The sequence below is a fragment of the Oryzias latipes genome, chromosome 10, assembly GCF_002234675.1.
Source record: "Oryzias latipes chromosome 10, ASM223467v1".
Taxonomy (NCBI): Eukaryota; Metazoa; Chordata; class Actinopteri; order Beloniformes; family Adrianichthyidae; genus Oryzias; species Oryzias latipes.
In genome coordinates this window covers 28,683,442-28,704,556 of record NC_019868.2, presented here as the reverse complement: position 1 = coordinate 28,704,556, position 21,115 = coordinate 28,683,442, and the positions used below count along the sequence as shown (strand labels likewise).

Here is a 21,115-nt window from a genome sequence, read left to right as displayed (position 1 = left end):
ACTCCAGAGAGAAACCAATCAGGCCTCGCTGAGAGAGAGAGAGAGAGAAAGAGAGAGAGAGAGAGAGAGATCAGACGAGGAGAGGAGGAGCAGGAACGGACGAAAAAGAAGAAATCCGGATGATGAGTGAGGGTCCGAACGACAAAAAAAGAGATGGGATTTAAATTAAAAGAGCAGCAAAAGTGACAGGTGAGCAAGAATGATCAGAAAAGGGGGGATGAGTAATGGGGAGGAAGATAAGAGAGGGAGGATTGGAAGAAGATTAGACCCAGAGTTGAGGCAAAATAAAGGTTGAAGATGAATGACGCTGCCAAAGCAGCAGAAAATGACAAGAAGAAGTTTTCTCAATAAAAGTGGATCAAAGACAAAATTTATTCAAGAAAGCTTTTTTTCATTGCACAGGGAATCTGTTTGTTTAAATACATGTAACCAGTAAAGCTGTGAGCCAAACAGAAACCACTTTACTTTGACTGGATGCTCAATTCAAGGCTTCAAAAAGAAATACAACAAAAAAGAAAGAAAAGAAACGAATCCTCCAACTTTTTCACAAACAGTGAAGGTTGGAGCTGCTGGCAGTGAGTTTCATTAGCCAAACCAGAACATCGTCTATCAACACTATCAACTTCAGAGATGCCTCTGGTGACCGACGCTCCTGCGTTCTGCTGCCTCTGAAGCAGGTTTCGCTTCGGCCCACATGGGCCCGGTTTCATGAAAGTCTTTTCACAGTTGCAGCTTTTCAGTTCCTCGTCTTTCCTTCTGTAATCCAGATTGGGATGCGTGGAATTGGACGCTGCATCCTCTCTCCCACTCACTTTCCACGGCTGAGCAGCTCCGAACAATCCCGATCATGAGTGACTTATGCTCCTGGACCCACTTCGCAGAACCGCCCCCTGAATACCAGGACGGGTCCTGAGCGGAACGGAGAGAAGACGAGCGTGACCCACATGAAAGGGACCCACATGGCAGCCGGTTCCTGCCAGGGGGGGGAACATGACCAGAATGTGGCGGCAGGTACCTCCGCCTGTGAGCAGTCAGAACCAGAGCCGGACTTTTGGGTCAGAAGCGAAGGGGAGGACGGCAGAAATGAAGATAAATGTGTGGAATTCTTCCCGTTTGCCGTCGTACACTGAGGTCATCATTTCCTGACCTGCAAAAACACGCCCCTATGGGTTTATCTGTCATTTCACTGAGACTTCCCGAGGACCACGAACATCCTAAACAGAGAAACCCCCCCAGGAACCGCCGGAGCAGAACCCAAAACACAGGAGAGGCGGGCTGAGTGGTGCAAACTAAAACATTCAACCCAGAGAAAGAAACCAGGCAGACGACCGGAAAACAAGACCGTCAAATAGACGGAGGACGATGACCGGAACTGAAAACAGCAGAGGAGGACGATGGTCTGGACAGGTGACTGTCTCTGTGACAGGCGGACAAGAACAAAAGCACCGCTGGAAAACCAAACCCTTTAGTTCCATCCATCCTCACTAATTCCTGATGGGAAAAGAAAGAAAATCACTTTTTCTTTGCAATGAAATGAAGCCAAAATGTTCTAAACTATATTTCAGGCCTCACTGATTAAAAAGGTGTTTTTGACGTCTTTTTTCTGCTGATGGAGGACGAATGAAAGAAAATTAAGCCTAAATCTGCTTTTCTGAGTATTTCTGAGTTCAAATGTATGTGAATCCAGAGCAGACAGAAAAAATGTTTGCAAAAGGTTGTATTTGTGACGTAGGAAATATGTGGGGCGGGGCCACAAGCTCCATTCTGATTCATCCTCATCCGAGCTGGAATCTGGATCAGAACTGTACGGCTGGATGGCTCTAGTAATGCTAGGTTGGGGGTGTGAGGGGCGAGTGGGAGAAAAGCTAAACAGAGAACTCTCAGCATGGAAATGTGATTTATTCTTTTTACATTCTCCGTTTACTTTTATAAACTCTACCATCACATGTAGTGTTTTCCTGTCAGGGGATGAATAATAACAGAGGAAAACAAAGATGAGGACAGAGGATTTGAAACTGTTGATAGTTGTTGATATGAAAATGTGAATCCTTAAATGTTTCTTTCTCGTGTCCACAGAGGGTTGAAGCATCGCAGGATGCAGACAGCGGCCTGCGGCGTGCGACCTGCGGCGTGTCCTTTCGACGTGAGTTTTTCTCCAATGGAGGAAAATGTCTGTGAGTTTCAATGAACAGAGCTCAAGCGATTGAACTTTCTCCTCACATTTTTTCATTATATTGTGGGTGTGTGGATTTACATCTGCTTTTAGAAATATAGTGACTGAGCCATTCAGACGTTTTTTAGGATTCTTTCAGGTAAATGAAACTGAAGGTTAGAAACATCAGAGGAACGACAAAGTTTGGGGTTTGTTTATGTGACCAGAGCCGGGTTTCTTTATTAAACATGTCTGATTTTCACATTCACCGTCTACTTATAATAATGAACATTTTACCATTAAATGTGTTTGTATAAGGGTAGAGTTTTATTTGCCATTTGTACAGATACATTGCAGCACATGTCCTTTGGAATTCTTATGGTAGGGGTGTGGCCTTCCAACAAGCTCACTCCTGATTGGTGAGAGTGGTTACCATAGGAACAATCACTTGACCAATCACTGCCAACCCTAACTCTACGGCTTGAAAGTGTGCCACACAAAATCTGTCAAATGTTTTGGACAAGGGGACTAGCAGGCTCCACCTACTTTTAATTGATACGTCTGATTGGTCAGTTTATATTGAATCAATTGAATTACAGAAAAAATATCATGAAAAATCAATGAAGGTTATGAAAAAGACATAAAAGAAAAAAAAAGTACCGGAGCAAGAATGACTGAGGAAAAGCCGTTTATTTCTCTATTGATGTCTATGGGATTTTGGCTTCTCTGAGCCACTTCCTGTTTGGAACGCCAAGGGGGAGGGGCCACTCAGTCAACGGTCAGAACACAAGAATTGAACGTCAGCATCCCGGGGACGTGTGCTCAGGTTCTCAAGCCTCACATGACACACACAACAAGGCCTCCTGCTGTGTTTTTATTAAACCAGATAGAAACACAGAGGCATTTACTATACATCAATACACAGGTAGCTGCTGTTGTCATGGACACTCCCTTCATAGTGTAGAAATACAATTTTTACACTTCAAAAGCAACTGCTGGAATGGGACAGACATTTTCCAGCTGACGTACTGAACATGTGGTCCGTCTTAAACGACAGCTTCACAGCTGAAGGAACCGTCGGTGAGAAGATCCTTCCTCACGTCTGAAAACATCCCATCCAGAGGGCGCGGTGGAAAGGTGAGCCAGAAGGTCCACACGTTTCCCTGAACATCTTCCTTTCAGGCCAACATCTACGGCGTACGGTCACACGTTTCCCACCGGGAGGACTGCTGAGTGTAGGAACAGAGAAACCTACTTCTGTAACAGCAAACCGTCCCTCTGGCTGTGTGGCTCCAGGGACAGTTTCAGCAATGAGTTCTATCGCTAGAGGAGACATCACGTGATAGGAGAGCCCCGCCATCTTGGGGAGGTCAAGTCACTGCTGCAGTGCATTCATGTGAACTCATTTTTTATAAAATGCTGGTTCATTGTGCGGGTTTCAATGGCCAAAATCAGAGAAATGAGTCCAGGAAGGAGGAAGGCACAACATCTCACTATAATTCTTTTCTTTTAATGCTGCACGGGCTTCATTAATAGAACACATGTTGACATGCATGATGCTGCAGGGCTATTATCAACATGCTGCATGATGTACAGATAATTTGCTGTCGACATAAATGTACACTTTATTTAGTTAAACCTATATACAGCATACTAGGACTAAGCTGTTATAGTAACATAGATTTATATTCAGTAACTGAACTTTTCTTGCAGGTTTCCAATGGATTCAGACTTCAGGAAAAAGTGGATCTTAGCAATAAAAAGAGCTAACCTAGATGGATCACTGTGGAACCAACTAGCAATACAGTCTGGATATGTTCACAACATTTTGGGGAAACAGATTTTCATGAGAGGCCAGTTGGCTTGAAACCCGACACCATAGCATCATGTGATTCACTCACATGAATCAGTAAATCTATTGTTTCTTTGTTGTTTGTTTTTTTTGGGTAAATCTATTGACTTTTGGACTTATTGTTGATTATTGTTATTGACTTACTATTGATTTATTATTAGTATTATTAATATTATTAATAACTTATTGTTGGGCTTTTCTAAATAATGTAAATTACATTTCAAAGAGGTCTAATACTTCTAAATTTTTAAAAAGAATTTATTTGCAATAATTTTGTTAGAATTCCTGCAACTATGCATCAAGTTTGAGCTTTTAAGGCTGACTGTTTCTCTTATTTAACAACAACAAATGATGTATCTATGTAAATGATACACACATACATATATATGTAAAAACATATATAAAAATAAATATATAGAAATTAATTAAAAGCTACTTAGATGCCACTAAAGGCTATAGAAATCTTTGTCATATGGGCGCCGACGAGCTCACCAAGATGGCGTCGCGTGCCGCCACCGCCAGCCAGGCTTCCCAAGTGGGCGTGTCTCTTCTAGCGATATAACTCAGTGATTTTCAGCACCTTTTTTTGACTCCCCCCCCCCCCGTTAGCTCATCTGTTAAATTTATGAGGAGCTGACAGCCACCGGGAGGCTTCAGGAGACTAATTAAACTAGTTCCTGAGTGACACGTTTAGGAAGTCAGCCTGGAGATACGACCAGACACCGCAGTATGACGAGTTCTGACAAAAACGAAGTTAACTACAGAACCGCATCGTCAAAATGAAGCCGTAGCAAAGATGGCCGATGTCATTTACCTGAAACGTTTGGAACGCTGGCCTGCAGTCTGCTGACTGCGATGCTTCCATCCTTTATGGACGCAAGAATAAAAAATAGAAGAATTAAAATCTGGAGGAAAACAAACCAACATGAGTGTTTTCTCACATCAGTTTCAAGTCTTCATCTTTGTTTTCCTGTGGACGCTAGTCATCATCACGACAGGAAAACAATGAACTCAACAGTAAAGGATTAGTCAAAGCTCATTATTATGAATAAAATATAAAACAATAATTTCTTTTGGTTCGTCTCCATAGCAACCCTTTCATGAATTGGTCGGCTGTGGTTGACAAACACCTCTACGTCATTTTTAGAGGAATCGGCAAAAGTACATTTTTGGGTTTCCTTGGCAACGGAGCTGTTTGTTCAACTCCACAACCACATTTTCCATTATGTCCGTTCCGTATGTCACATCATTTCATTCAGCCTGAACCAGGAATTCATGCCTGAAATGTTCAGAAAATTTCAGTACAAAATGTGCCGGAGAGCAGCACTTTTGTGAGTTCGCTACGCTAACGCTGCCAATAACTCCAACATTTTTTTAACCAAGTAGCTTCCCAGCGATGCACCAGGAAAAAGATCGAAATCTAGTTAAGAGTTTAAATTTGTAGCTGGTAAAAAGGTGTTTTTTTTCTTTTCTTAACTCATGATGGTGGCGTCTTCCCCAGGTCAAAGGTGAATTTTTAAGACTGAAATGACTAATTCAGTTTTCTGCATCATTGAACGACTTCAGAAATAAAAATCAAAAGGTTTTAGGACCATCTCTTTTTGGATGGGTTTAAAACTTATACAATTGATTGATACATATTCTGCAGAACTGTCCGTTAGGCGCGCGAAAAGATGGATGGGTGGATAAATAATGAAAGATAACCCTGAGTTACAGCTCGGTATCTGAGATGCTCCCCGACTGAAATGTCACGGAGGCCCAGGTGGAAGGTTTAAGCCGTCGACCCGAGGCTAAAGCCGCCCTGTCAGTCAGGCTCGCAGTCAATCACAGCTTCCAGGCGTGGAGCAGAAGCCGCAGACTTTGGACTCCGGCCTTCATCTCCGTCACAAACCCAAGCACCAGTCTGGGAGCGCTGGGCGTGAGCGCCGCCGCCAACAGCCGTCACCCTCGCTTTTAAAAAGTCCATTAAGAGGCATGAGAGTCATTTAGAGAGGGAGGGGGACACACACCATGTCCTAGAAAACAAATATCGCTCGCCAGTAATGTTAGGTTGGAGGTGTGAGGGGCTGTAAGCTAGTGGGAGAGCCTTTAAACAGGGAGCTTAGTTATGGGTGGCAGGAAGAGGGGGCGGGGTTGCTCCACACCAACATTGATACACATCAGGCATGTAGAATTAAGGTATATTTGGAATTTTGAGGGTGTTTTTTTGGGATTATGAATAATAATTTTACAAGTAATGCATAGTTAAGAACATTTTTACCGACTGATTATGAGATAACCTGTTAAAGAATGAATAAAAGAACCTTCTGAACCCTTTAAATAAGGGAAATAATCAATGCAGCACCGCCACCATGTGGTTGAAGAGAGAACGTTTCTCAAAGACATTAAATCCACTTCAGTAGAACCGAAGTGCCTCGTGTCTGATTCCTGACAGCGATGCTGTTTTGAAGCAGCTGTTCAAGGTTCTGCTAGGCTACCAGTTGCAGCGCCACCTATTGGCTAATAACATTGCTACTATTTGAGATCATTGGTCACCTTTATTGGAGCCTTTGTTTTCCATTTTGGGTTGTTTTTGACACCAACAAACCCAGAAGCCTCCTCCTTGGTCTTCCTCTAGACTCAGCATCCTTCCAGCAATAGATTCAGCGTCTCTGTCCTCCGGACATGTCTGAACCATCTCCGTCTGGACTCTCTCTGCATGAGCCGTTCCTCTGATGTCAGTCCCGGTTCCTCCCAAAGAGAACCTCAGCATCTCCATCTCTTTTCGGTCTCTGGGCCCAACAACAGGGCTGCTTTCACTCCCAGGTGTGATTCGGTTAATGCATTTTATGACCACGATCACAAAAACCCTGTGAGCCCTCTGGAGTTGGAGCAGACTGTTCTGATTCCTGATGGACAGCAAGCAGAATATCAGCAGGTTCTTTTAAATCGGTTTGGTCGTTTGAGTGTTGAACTTTTCCGTTTTTTATTCTCACCAATTCTGAAGGTCCAGGTTCTGCCCCGACGTCTGGAGTTGGATCTCTGGGTGGGCGGATGGACGCTGAAGTCAGCTCTGTTCATCGTGTGAAACATTTGTGATTTTTTTTCTGGACTAAACCAAAACAAAAAAAAGTCCCCGACCGTCTGACTAAAAGGTTGGCATCCAAATGATGGAGCGAAAAGGTTCCACGCTGCTTCTTTATTCCATCTGTTTGATGAGATGAACTCCTTCAAGTTTCAACACAAACCCGGACGATCCAACACAAGACAATTCTTTCAGTTTGGCCTTAAAAAAGAAGACGGTCTGTGCACAGATTCATTCAAAGCCTCCTTTTACCTCACATTTAAATGAATGAAAGCAAAAAAACAAACCAGACACTGAAGCCGAGACAAATTCCACATGAGAGATTTACAAAGATCTCCAGAAAAGATCACATGACATCAGTTTACTTCTGGAGGACGACGTCTGACAAGCCGATCGGGCCGAACCACTTCAACTCGTTTAGAGAAAACTGGAAATTAGAGGAGAAAGCTGAAGAAAATTCTAAATTATTAACGTCAATGTAAGCGGGCATTTCCTAATTGTTTTGTCTATGACAGACAGGGAGTCATCGTATGGAACACCATCCTCTACAGTAATCCTCCAAATTTAAACAGAAATATCTGAGTCAGCGTCTGACAGATCCTTTAGATTATGAATTTCTGTTTTTCCATACAGAAGGAAAACTCCAGAATCCTGATTTGTTTTTATTTTATGGGGAAGTTTTCACATTTCAAACTGGAACATCATTCTAAACATCCCAAATTCAAAGTTTACAATTATTAGATATTTTATTACAAGGATTTGTGTTTTTAACATGATTGCAACCAAATCACTATTTCTGTCATTTTCTCAGAAACAAATCGACTCAAAAAAATGTGTCAAAAACCTGCAGAGTGTGGAAGACTTCATGAGGTCCAGAATGAGGACGGAGTCAGAACCCGACGGAGTCAGAACCCGACGGAGTCAGAACCCGACGGAGTCAGAACCCGACGGAGTCAGAACCCGACGGACTCAGAACCCGACGGACTCAGAACCCGACGGACTCAGAACCCGACGGAGTCAGAACCCGATGTAGCGCCGGTTTTTTAACCCCGACGTGCCAAAAGTCGATGCAGATTGACTGACCAGAGCGAGAATCTGACACAAAGACTGAGGAGAATCCATTTTGACTTCCAGAAACCTCTACGAATACTTTAGAAAAACTGGATGGAAGACGCAAAAACAACAACAAAAATCAAAGTTCATCGTTCACAACTGCAGCACAGAAAGCTTCCAAAAGAAAAACCTGAAAACACCTGACAGACCAACCAGCAGATCGAAGCTCAGAGTCCGTCAACAAGAGCAACAAACGAACAAAAAAAACATAAAAAAAAACGACACCCAGCATTCATTCACGCTCGACACTCGCCTCCAGGCCGCCATCGGATCCGCTGGCGTTGCAGTGCTTCAAGAGTCAAACGTTTCTACAATCTTCGGCAGAACTTCACATTGCATGTGCTCGTGTGGAAAAGCAGTTCCCTCCAGCAGGCTCTGCTCAGTAGAACCTCTTGTTCCTCTCCTGTCTCTTCTGGAAAACCACGGCGCCCACCACGGCGCACACCACGATGCCCAGCAGGGCGCACAGCAGCAGCAGGAAGATCTTCCATCCGGTCAGGGGGGTGCCGCGGAAGTTCCCGGTCGGATCGTCGATGTTGTCTGAGGAGGGAAGGAAGGAGAAGAAAATCCCAAGTTGGCCAAAAAGCTTCCATTTGTGTCCTCCAGACTACCAGAGGACAAAAAAGTCCAATTAAAGATGCCTTCAATCCATTAAAAACTACAATTCCCAGAGCCCCGCCCCTTCATATTAGTATTTATTTATTTAATGTATACAGACACAGCGTGAAGTGGTCTAACCATGGCCAGCCACCAAGAGACTGTAGAAAAATATAAAACTAAATAAATCTTGGTATCATTGAAAACCCCAAATGCCCCTGCAGCGACACATCTGCCCTGCAGGCAGTCAGAAGGTTCTGTGAGAGTCTGAATCCACCTTTAGGGGACTTCAGGAGGCTGACGCTGGGCTCGATCTTAGTCCAGTCCAGGTTCTCCTCCTCGGCCGTGTGTTCCACCATCAGCTGGTACAGCTTCATGGAGATGATGTCGTGGTTGTCTGGATCAGAGAACACGGTTACAGACCGCCGTGTGAGACGACGGCGGCGCTCTTTGCCCCCCCCCCCCCAGCCTCGCTACCTGACAGGTCTCCGGTGACGGCGGATGCACCGAAGAAATACCCAGTGGGAAGGCGGACCCCGCCGATGTCGATGCACTCCTTCCACTCGTTCTTGTCCTCCACGTCGACCATTATCTGAGGGGGAGGGAGGGGGGGGGGGGTTAATACTGGCTGTCAAAATATAATGTCTTAACATCGGTTTTCATGATGATTCTGCCGTTTTTTAGCCAAAATCTAAAAACATCCTTTAAAAAAAAATAAAACACGTCATTTTTGTAGAACACAGTTGCTGCAGAGCGGCAGGAGTCCACTAGAAGTTTGTGGGCTAGGCTGTTGGCAGGGAGCAACCCCGCCCCCCTTACCATCACCTACCGGTATACACGTCGTCTTGCTAGCTTAAAGCCCCTTACAGCCCCAAGGTAACCTTCGCGGTGCAGATTCCAGCTCAGACGAGGAAAACAAAGACATTCATGGATCTGTTTGTCTGCAGGTGGAAGCCTTGGAATGGAGCTTGTGGCTCCGCCCAGCACATTTTCTACGTCACAAATGCGACCTTTTACCAACGGCATTTTCCCTCCGCTTCTGATCAACAACGATTTGAATAAAAATGCAATTTTGAGTTTAATTTCTTTATCTACTTCCTCCATCAGAAAAATGCTACAAGAAGATGTTAAAAACACCAAAACACTTTTTTTTTAAAATAGAAATGAGTTTTTACTTTAAAGCGCTGTGTCTTTTTACATTCGGACATTTGTAACCCTTGTGCTATCCTAGGCACTTTAACATTGGGACTTGGGTCATCTAGACCCACTAGACAGTGGTCTGAACCTTTTTTCTTCAATGATTTGTGATCTTCACTGGTGTCCATGGATTACATGAAATCTTTCCATCTTTATCCACCTTTGTCATGGTAGGAAGAACACGTTAATGGAAGGGGGGGGTCACCTAAGATAGCACAAGGGTTAAAGAGCACACAAACATGGCTGACCCTGCAGACCGTGTGATCTGACCGGCCCATACGTCACTCAAAGCCTGTCAGTGTGTGAGTGTGTGTGTGTGTGTGTGTGTGTGTGCGTGCATGTGGGACTGTGGCTGTTCAAGTATACACCATTTACCATTTTCTAGTGTGAATATTCAAAGGGGCTTTGGACAAAAGTCATGCCATTTGTGGGTTTTGTCAAACCAAATGAAGTATAAATTGGAACTAATGAAAGTCTTTGTTTTGTTTGATCTTACTTAATTATATTTACCGGTTTATTAGATCCGTTTGGAAAATGTTTGTGAAGAATCTACAACTGTAGTGATTCTCCAAGAAATGTTTTTCAGCCTGTTTGGCGAAGACGTGTAAATATTTAGGGAAAACAAAACGTGTGAAATCACGTGACACACTCCAGAGACGCCGTCCAGCGCTCAGAGTTCAACGCTTCAACAAACGTTTATAGCTGAGGCCGTCGTCTGTGGTGGACAGTTTGGATGTCCTCTATAAAAGTTATTCAAGTGTATGGATCTCATATTTACTAACAAATGCACTTTGGTGGAGAAAGTAAGTGATATTAGTGTAGTGCATGGATCCAGGATGGATTGGTTATTGAATCATGAGGGGCCTGAAGATTCCCACCACCACCACAAGAGGGCAGAGACGGTCAGCCTTACGGTCAGCCTTCCTTTGGAGTAGCGGATGGCCAGGTAGGTGTCGTGTTCCCTGTTCCTGATCTCTGCAGAGCAGCCCCCCAGCTCCGACGAGCGGCCGTCTTTGCCGTGGTCATAGGTCACCGTGCCGTTGTTGACCATGGCGGAAATGTAAGGGAAAGAGCGCTGGAGGCGGAGCAGAAAGGAGAGGTGAACCTCAAAAGCAGGAAGGAGAGACGTAAAAGCGTCTCGTCCCACTGAAGGACTGTTTGAGTGGAGGGTTTCTATGAACATTTAGAAGCTACAAAACATTCAGGATGATAAAGAACAACTGAAACCAGGAACTCCTGAACTTAAAAACAACAGAAATGTAAGCAAACTTCAGACAAAACATTTTAATAAACTTCAAGTTGGAGGTCGACCGTTACTAAATGAAACGGATCATGAGCTGGAGGAAAAGAGAAAAAAACAGGCCGAGACCCTCTAAGGTTTATCTAAAACATATTTTAGAAGATTTGAATAATTTTACTAATGAAGTTTATTCTAAAGCAAAGATGTTGCCGATCTGAGGCCAATTCTGTATTTTATCATGAGGGCATCAACGTTCAGGTCACGTCTCAGGAAATACTTTGAAACTTCAGGCTAAAACTAAACTAAACCTCAAGAGTTTCCACAAGTTTTATTTGCTTTTAGTCACAAAGCGGATTTGTTTATGATTAACTTTTAAGTTACTGATCATTTTTTCACAGGGAGGTCTGTGCAGATGTTGGATCTCTCTTTTTGACTGCATTACTGCACATCTGCAGCCTCAGCTGACGTGTCGGCAGGTCCGAGTTCCTGATGCTCTGACCTCTAGAAGCGGAGAATTCTGTTTAAAGGAGGTCACTATTACTGATGGGTCCTGAGCTTTGGTGTCAAGTTGGCAAACGTTTGTTTTATTCAGATTTGCTAGCCAATCAGCGTAGTTTGCCAGCGATTGTGGGCGGGCTCATGTCAGAATTGGTGGGTGGAGCTTCAGTCAAAATGCCAAAGGCAAAGTGAGCACAGGAAGAATCTAATTCAGCAACCTGATAGATAAATAATTAAAAAAAGATCGTCGTCATGGCGATGAGCGGTGAAATCTACGTTTACCAAAGGGCAGACTGTCAGAAAGAAGGAAACAAAGCATCTTAGGCTCTTTCAAGCGCTTTCCTGCATTACACTTCAATGTTTTTAGAAGAAAATTGGCATTTTTTTGTGAGGAACTGGTTTGAGCGCCACTTTTAAGAACCAGAACCAGACGGTACCCGTCCTTTGTCACAATCGGGTTCACTGAAGAAAACTGTTTAGTCGCTTCTGTGTGACTGAAAGAAAACTGGCGGAACACTGAAAATATTGAATACATTGGAAACCCGTTAGGGTCAACCTCAACTTCAAGTCAAAACTAAATGGAAGAAAACAAAAATGTGGTGAAACGTGGTCATGCTCCGTCGTCTGACGGCGGGCGGCATGCCGAGGAGGAAAAGCTGCAGCCAGAACTCACGTCTGTGGCATCATCGTTAGAATAAGTGTCTATGAAAACGGCCAGACCGTGGAAGTGAGCATTGTTGGAAAACACGGGCCCTGCAGAGAAAACAAGGCGGTCAAGCGCAGCCACACACTTACATCCATTCCGTGGAGGTCATTGCGGAACGTGTCCAAAAAAATAGCCAGGCCAAAAAACTGGTCCTGGCTTCCAAACACGGGGCCTAGGATGGAGGCAGAGATGAGGCGAGATGTGAGCAGACATGTAGGGAGGCTTCTGCAGTCATGAGGTAAGCAGACAAGAAAGCCACAGCGCCTGAACATGGATGGACTCCAGAGGACAGAACCACGGAAACCCACCGAGGAACGACAAAAGTCTACGTTTCTGAGGCCAGAATTAAGGAACAGCAAACCTCTCCTTTCCATTACGGCCAAGTCTGTGACTGACAGCAACTGATGCCCATAAAAGGTTTCTATTTTGGCTTTTTACATGAACCTTTTGAACTCAACCAAGTCTGAGCATTTAAGCAGTTGGGATTTTGTACAAAAATGATTGGCCTGGGCTTTCCTGCCTTTTTATGGACAATTCTTCTTCTGTTGCAGAAACAACGAGTGGAATAAGCTTTTTCCCCACAACAATTAAAATACGGAAGAATGAAAGAGCAGGAAAACACGCATGGAGTTACTATTAAACAAATCCTTTGGATAAAAATCAGATATTTTTGCTGATGTTAACTTTTTTAATTAGTACCGTGTACTTTCCATTGCAGTTTATCATCCATTACACCACCATGAAATGGACATTCATTTGGTCAATACTGTCATTATTTTGGCAGTTGGTGAAAATAATACATTTAGTTTTTCCCCAGTTTATTGATCATTTGTTGTCATACAACCATTTTTTTTGTCTTTTCCAATACTACTTTTGTCATTTCTATTAATTCAGCTAAGTCTGTTTCAGAGTGATAAATAGAAGTATCATCTGCAAAGAGCAACATTGCAGATGTCAGTGATAAAATAAAAAAGCAAAAGGTCCTAGAACAGATCTTTGAGGGACCTCATTAATAACTTTTTAAAAATCTGATTTTTTTGTTAATTTGCATTTCAATTTTCAATTCAAATTTATTTGTATAGCCCAAATTCACAACAACAGTCGTCTCGATGGGTTTCGTATCGGTAATTGAAAAAGCTAAACATAAAATCAAAAGGATCATGAATACATAGAATTCAATAGGAAAATACTAAATTCAACTAACAAACAGACTAAACTAGACTGGACACCCCTGCCCTTAGACCCCCCCCCCCTCGCGGTAAACTACACTGTACGAACTGCTGCCAATTTGTTAGCTAGCTTTCAAACCAATGAAATAATCCTCTGAATGATCCCATAATGCTTTTTATAGATCAATAAACACCAGAATTGTATGCTGTCAATCATCTATTGCATCTGTATTTCTATCCAATAATTAAATGATCTTTGCAGTCTGAATCTGTCCTGCTTTTCCCCTATTTCTTTTTTCTTTTCTAGAAAGCAGTTTTCTAGCAAACCCTTTTTGAAGATTGACAGTAGCGATATAGGCCTGTAACCAGGGCTCGACATAGCCATTTGTCCGCTGGCCCGGTCCTGTTTTTCGAGCAGTACGGACCACAAGACTTTATTTTTTACTTGTCCGCTCGGGCCACTAAAATATCTAACAATTAATACATTTTTCACCTTTTACAATAAAGTATATTTTGAGAAAACGTGTAGATTTACCTCGTCTTTATAATTCACTTTTTCTGCAAGTCCTGTGTTCAGACTTCAAGGGTTTCTATGGGAAACCTTTTATCACTCTTCTCCTCCTCTCCCGCCTGCGCGGCTGTCACTGCCGAGCACCACGCGGCACGCGCTCACTCAATTTTTTTTCAAACTTTATTAAGTGTAACAATTCAATACTAAACAATGTTAAACAGCAACAACGAAGGAACAAGCCAGTGGGTTATTATTACATTTTAGGCAGATATATTTAAACTGACACACATATCAGCGCGCCCCCTGGTGGTTTTTCACCGCGATGATCAAAAATCCAACACCGTCACTGAAGAGAGACTGAAGCATGTCAGAGATGTGGAAGACATGGCAGGAATAGATAGGAATATGTTAGTAGTTATTAATTAGTAGTATGGACAGCAAGATATTTAATGAATGCATTGAAGATGAAACTGTATGCACTAAGCTTTAAGCTGAATGTCAAAGAATCAAAGGCAACTCAAAATACCTGAATCTCAGACTCAAATGGAGTATAAGGTCAAACTACTTAATTTTGTTTTTCTTTACAACACTGTAAGCAGTAAGTATTTCTAGTTAGCTGAATAATCTCAGTAATTTAATTGTATTTAATTTTTCAATTATTTAATTTAATTAGGTAACTGAAGTAACTAAAAAGTAAATGTAACTTTGCAACAGTAACAAAAAGCAGAACCTTAAGGCAGTCAGGGCAAAAAAGTCAATAAAACTTAACTATTGATTAGGAACAAATGTGAAATAGCAGTGATTAGAAGCAGCATGAAAACTTCTTAACTAGTGTTAACTACTACACTGCAGTGCTCTCTTCAAAACATCTGAAACAGACTAGAGCAGATTTAAGTTTGATATGGTCTATTTTTAGTCATTGAAAAGTGTAGAAATAAGTGATGTCACCAGAATGCACCAAATTGCACCATATTAAAATTTTCCGGGGGGGCATGCCCCCGGACCCCCCTAAAGTTGCAAGCACCTGCGGAGCGGCGGGTCTCGCTGTGCGCGGTGTCGGGCCAGTAACTTTCAAAAACTACTGGCCCTGTGGGCCAGTAGTTTTTTAAGACCTCAGCCTTAAGAGCCACGAGACAGAAGCAGCCGATTTCACCTGGATGCAGTCTGTCCTTTGTGTACCAGACAGCAATGCCGTCGCCATGGAGATTCTTCTTTCCTGAGCCATGAATTTTGAACTGAACATGCATCTCCCAGTCTTTCAGGTGACATGGCTGCAGGACCACAGGAAGAGAGCAAACGGACAGAAGACAATCAGCCAGACGTAACCACAGATTAAAGACGAGCTTCGAGGCCGGCCTCCTCACCACAGTGTTCCAGACGGATCCTTGTTTGCTCCGCTCATCCGGAGTGAGGCGGACGTAGGAGCTGGTCACCAACGTGCTTCCCGAGAAGTCCCACTGGCTGGAAGGGCTGCTGCCAACGCCTGAAGCACAAACACACCAGGAACCATCAGCCAAACGTCGGCCTTTATGATCCTCACCACGTTTACTGTCACCGTCTTTCTCGGTACACATCTCCACACCTTTGCTGTTGGGTTTTACAGTCCAAATATTTACATCGTGCAAACAGGAACAGACCAATGTTTTTAGATCTCACTCTTTCAGAATTTCAAATGGAGCCACTATCGGTACGGGACCTAGGAGAATGGACGGGTCGGGGTCTCCACTGAGGCAATTGGCGGTCGCCCCGGCTGGTTGGCTGCCTCGGTCCCGTCGAGGCCTGACCATAACTCTCCCAGGATCGGTGCTTTCTGGCTCCTCCCTCTCTGTGTGGGGTGGGTGGTGTGGGGCTTAAGGGGATGGGACCACTGGGCTGAGGGGACTTGAGAGGAATATTAAAACTAAATTGAATGGTAAGGACAACTCCAATTTCCTGTTGTCCTTCATTCGCCTTGACCCCCCCCCCCCCTCCCCCCGCCTGGTCTCCCCAACGATCCAGGCGCGGCGCTGGATCATCTTAAACACGTCTATCGTTGCATTTTCCCTAACGTGTTTTCAGTGTGTCTAAGGCTAATCTTGTCACTCGCACATGTTTAAAGTTCAAGCCCCGTTAGCTGTCACGCACGTACGTGGGGGACATTTATTCTCCTCAGCTGACCCGACTCCCGCGGGAGCGGTGTGCTGCCGTAACAGCCGTGCATAAACCGTTTGATGCGCCGCCGTAACCGTAACCAAAACCTAAACCTTCCTCCGGTTCTGTGCGGCCCAGAGAAAAGTTCAGCACGGACTGCATGTATTTAGAAAATTACGAGCGAAATAATACGTTCTAAAGGAAAGTAAGGAACTCCTTAATGTGGTCCGGGGAGGGAGGGGCTGTCAGGTTTCCTGCTTTCAAACCCTGTCATTGTCACGCCCCCAAGAGTCATTTACCCCACTGTGATTGGTTGGTCAGCTCCGCGCACGACAATGAAAAAGTCTCTTACATACTAACTGGCGGGCCGCATTAAAATTGAACTTTCATATTAAGGCGGGGGCCGCAAAATATCATCTTGGGGGCCGCGAGTTTGAGACCCCTGCTGTACACCCTGGCCCTGGTACACCAGCCGCAGGTCGGCAGAACGAATCAATAGTTAGCTTCCTCATAGTTCAGACGCACATATCAGGTTGTGAAGACATCTGTCTCCGTTTCCTTCCCACAGATGTTTACGCGCGCGCGCATATCTCTAGGCCCCTCCCCCTATGAGCACACACGCGAATGTGTGCTCGTGTTTCATAAGTATGTGCGTGAGTGTGTGTGACTGCCTGCGTGCGTGCGTGCGTGTGCGCTCGCGTCTCATTGATTATTTCATTGATCATTGACGTGCCCCTTCTACGTTTAATGTATTCAAAATAAGAAGGGTGGGGGAGGCAAATTTACTGGTCGCACATGTGCGACTGGATGTAAAATTCAGTCGCACACTAATTGGTCGCAGTCTGGAGCCCTGTAAAATATGTCCAACACAAGAGACCCTCAGTTCTCATCTGTCTGCCCAGCTGTTGGACAGGACAAGTAAAAAAATAAAAAAAGAAACTAGGACGAAAAACGATTTTACCACCATTGGGGGGGGGGGGGGGGGTGTCTAGATTTTATTTTCACAGCCCTCTGCGTTCATTAATGGAAACCGTGTAATTACACATCTTGCAAAGTGAAACATGGCAAATCTAACAGAGTAGACGGGAACATTTACTTCCTGTTCCACAAAAATCAGGGCTAGCCAGAAAAGAGACTACCGGTACACGACAAGTAACTACTTCTGGTTCATGCAGGGAAAAAGGCAGTTTTTGGGATTTTCTGCATTTTTAACACTTCTTTGTCCCAACAAATTCATATTTTGACGGAACTATTCGATTAATATTATGGGAACGGGACTTCTTTTTCGTGATAGCAAAATCCTAATTTGTGGAAACGATTGAATTCTTCTTTTCACCCATATCAGGACATTTCCAGACATCTTCACAGCTTTGTGTTCAGGCAAACTTCCAAAAGAGACATTAAAATGTTTTGGGTTCAAGATATTCTGTCATTTGTAAGTTTGTCAAAGAAAGTAAAGGGAAAAAAAGAAAAATCAAATATGGTGTGTAAAACATGAGATCCCTGCCAACATGCATTTATGTCATGTGGATAGCTTCATCTCATCGTTTAGACGAGTCATGTCGACTTTCCTTTGAATCTTTTTACTGACGCTCTTGTTCAAGGATGAACAGAACTTTTGTGTTTTAGGACATCATTTGGTTCTATTGTGTATTTTGTGTTTTACTATTTAAGCCATTTAAAAAAAAAACATGTTTAAGCATCTTAATAAAGTTGGCAGACATTTAAGAAAATGGATGCAAGGAAACTGAAGTTTAAAGGAAAATAAAATATTTGTTTTAAAAGAATTGTATAAAGCTTTTCTAAAAGCAGCATTAGGACAAAGTTAAAGCTGACAGAATCATCTTTCTTATTTTTTTTATAGTCGTCCTCTTTTAATGTCTCCAGAAAACAACCGGCAGGAGCTTCAGATTCAGCTCCTTCCTGATTGGTCGGAACATTACGAGTATAAGTTTGTTTTTTTAGAAGCTTCTGAACAATTGAAGTGAAATTACGTCAAAATTTTATCAAGCTGCCACAAAAAATAAAAACATTTACCTGTTAATGATTAAAATAAAGTTCTATTGAGAGGTTGGATAAAGCCTTTTCCCCAAACAAAGAGTGTCTAAACTGCAGTCAGTTTACTTGCAGCTGCTGACGTTTAATGAAACTATTCAGAACTTAATTTAAAAAAATAAACTCAAATCTGGTACAGAAGAAAGGAAAAATTCACTGTTACAAACTAAGTGAAGCTGCAGAGCTCAACATTTGTGTTTAGTGTTTATCCAACAACATGTTACCCAATCCTGCCTTTAACTTTAATGTAAATCAAAAGGTGAATTGAATTGTTGGATTGTCGTTGACCAGGTCAGATGATTGTAATCGGGGATGGAAAGTAGGATTTTATCAAAGAAAACGAGGCCTTAAAGCAGCAGGAGGACCAGTATATTTAGATGTAAAATCAGTCAATGAAAAAGAAATATTATTCAGATTAAACCTCATACTGACAGAAATTAGGACCGACTATTTTAGGTCAGAGGTCTTAGACGGTTAGTTTTGGTCATTTTATCTCCAGTCATCCTTAAGTTAGACACCAAATGTGAAATAATTGTTTTTAAAGAAATTGTTTTTAGTAAAGTAGTACTGAAAACATAAAAAGGAAAAATGAGAATTGCATCAGAGCTGCTTAATGTGGCTTAAAAACAAAAAGGCGAGGAATGTGAAGAACGCAACTGAAAATGAAGGAAATGTTGCAGATGTCGTAATAAAAGAGCAGGAAGTTGCTTTTCAAAGGAGAAACAGCAATCTTATGTTAAAAATTATCTGTATTTTGAGCTAAACTTAATATCAATGTGGTAAACTTATCCAGAGGAGGGTCAGTTTGACCCACAGTGTGGTTCATAAAGGCTTTATTTAACCATTAAAATACAAATAAAAAATAAAGATTTTTTTTAAAGACATTTTTCTATTTTTGAAACAAAAAACATTACCTTCTGAGAGATTTCTCTTGTTTTAAACATAAAAATGGCATTTTTAAGTGATGTTTAAAGTAACGCATGATTAAGTCTGAAATAAAAAAGCTTTATTTAAACAGAAACAACTTCGAGTTGACAAAATGTTGTAACTGATTAGAAAGCGATAGTTAGAAAACCAAAGCCTTTTTAAATGAACTAGTGCTGCCCTAATAATTAACAAAAGTTAATTAAACAAACAAAACTAGCATCATTGATATTAAGACTTATGGTTCACAGAAAGATCTAGACAGTCAGTGAGCAGCCAGAGACAGAGACGACTTAACTTAGTGCAACACAGTCAGAAAAAGTGCAAACATCCACAACGAATTCACTGACACAAGATTAATCAAAATAATGAACATTTTATTCGTGTAAAATAAAAGCTGCAATGCGGTGAAGACCTAATCTAGCTAGCAAGCGAGTCAGCGGAGCTAACTTTCTTACCTTGATACGGTTTTATCAGAGAGTGTTCTCTCTTTAAATGTTCTGCGTTTCCATCCGTTATGTCGCCGCGAACCACAAACAAATTTACTAAGAAAAATACTAAAGCTGAGCGCAGTGCCGCCGTAAAACCGTCCATCTCGATCAAAAAGACACAACCCAGAAGACAAACTCACAACACTGTTTTCAAAACTCCGTAATTCGGTCGTGTCCTTCCACTTTTGTCTTCCGGCAAGAAACCCCGGCGGCCCGAATATTTAACACAGACGCATCAGTTTAGAAAAATAACTTTTTTTTCTTAACGAAAAAAACACATGTTATCCCTTGCATGTTTAATGTTAAAATAATTTAAAATGTAATACATTTATTTTAATTGATTTAAAAACAATCACAATTTGTTTGATTCCTTCCGGAAGACCAATGGAGACGGTTTAAAATTTACGGACCAATGAGAGATGAGCACATCGCAAACTAGGCCAATCAGAGAAGGCTTGCCACGAAAATGCATTTCAACACAAGATGGCGACAAAACCCAAACAATAAAAATGTCAGTTTCGACCTCGAAGTGGAGCTTCCATCAGGATGAAGACATTCAGACCAATTAAATACATTAGTAAAAAATTACATTTAAAAAAACAAAATGTATTTCATTTCGATTGACATTACATTTCCCATTTTATTAACTGTGTACCATCAATTTCCACTGTTTTCTGCCAAGTAAGTACAACGTTAGTGGAATTTCTTAAACTTCAAGTTTACTAATATTGGATTTGTTTATGCAACTTGATAATAACTTAACTTTTAATACAGTAAAACGGGGGGGAAACTTAAATGTGGATCTCAAACCTTATCTCATGAGAAGAAATTGGAAAGTGAGAAGGATGGTTGAATTATACGTGCAACTGGTTCTTTCAAATGGGTAAAAAATGGAGAACACATTTTCCAACTTGTAAAATGTCCGAAAACATTAGCTGGGTTGTTACTTTTTTGTTCAAGTCTCACTTGTGTAGCTGCAACTTGAATAGGTAAACACAATGGATGTCTAAACTACTCTGAAAGGTTTCTTTAATTTAGTTACGGCAGTCCAAAAAGCAAGTTTGAACACCACATGTAATCGGTTTGTAGGTGAGGTTTAGACCAAAAGTAGACACGGGTTTTAGGATTGAATTGAACTGATTGCTCTGTTCTTGTGTCTCAAGAATTTTGAACATCCTCTGAATTTATTTTAATTTGACAGATGTTTCCTTCAGACTCAAGAAAGTCCATCTGACGCAGTTCTTCACATGAGCTCCTCTTCTCTCCACGGAGACTGACGTGAATCGGACTGCAAAATTATCTTTCCTGTTAAGTAAAACTGCATCCAATCCTATGAACCGCAGCTGAGCAGACATCATTTAAAGGAGATTTCTTCATTGTCGTTCCACCTGAGCTGTAAATGTCAGCGCGGCACCT

General features: G+C 42.3%; 1 protein-coding gene across 2 annotated transcripts; it reads right to left on the bottom strand.

The window, feature by feature from the left end:
• Positions 1 to 7,167: 7,167 nt before the first annotated feature.
• On the bottom strand, positions 7,168 to 19,893 carry lman2 (lectin, mannose binding 2). 2 transcript variants are annotated; one of them, XM_023959403.1, is made up of 8 exons: positions 19,667 to 19,893; positions 15,464 to 15,582; positions 15,253 to 15,370; positions 12,387 to 12,466; positions 10,889 to 11,050; positions 9,256 to 9,370; positions 9,056 to 9,175; positions 7,168 to 8,721 (listed from the first exon to the last, which is right to left on the bottom strand). In XM_023959403.1, the coding sequence occupies exons 1-8, from the start codon at positions 19,800 to 19,802 to the stop codon at positions 8,561 to 8,563; spliced, it is 1,011 nt and encodes a 336-aa protein (XP_023815171.1). In that variant the 5' UTR covers positions 19,803 to 19,893; the 3' UTR covers positions 7,168 to 8,560. The 2 variants fall into 2 exon arrangements, with proteins under 2 accessions (XP_023815171.1, XP_023815170.1); XM_023959402.1 differs by lacking the exon at positions 12,387 to 12,466 and adding an exon at positions 12,509 to 12,591 and having other exon boundaries at positions 19,667 to 19,892.
• Positions 19,894 to 21,115: the final 1,222 nt, after the last annotated feature.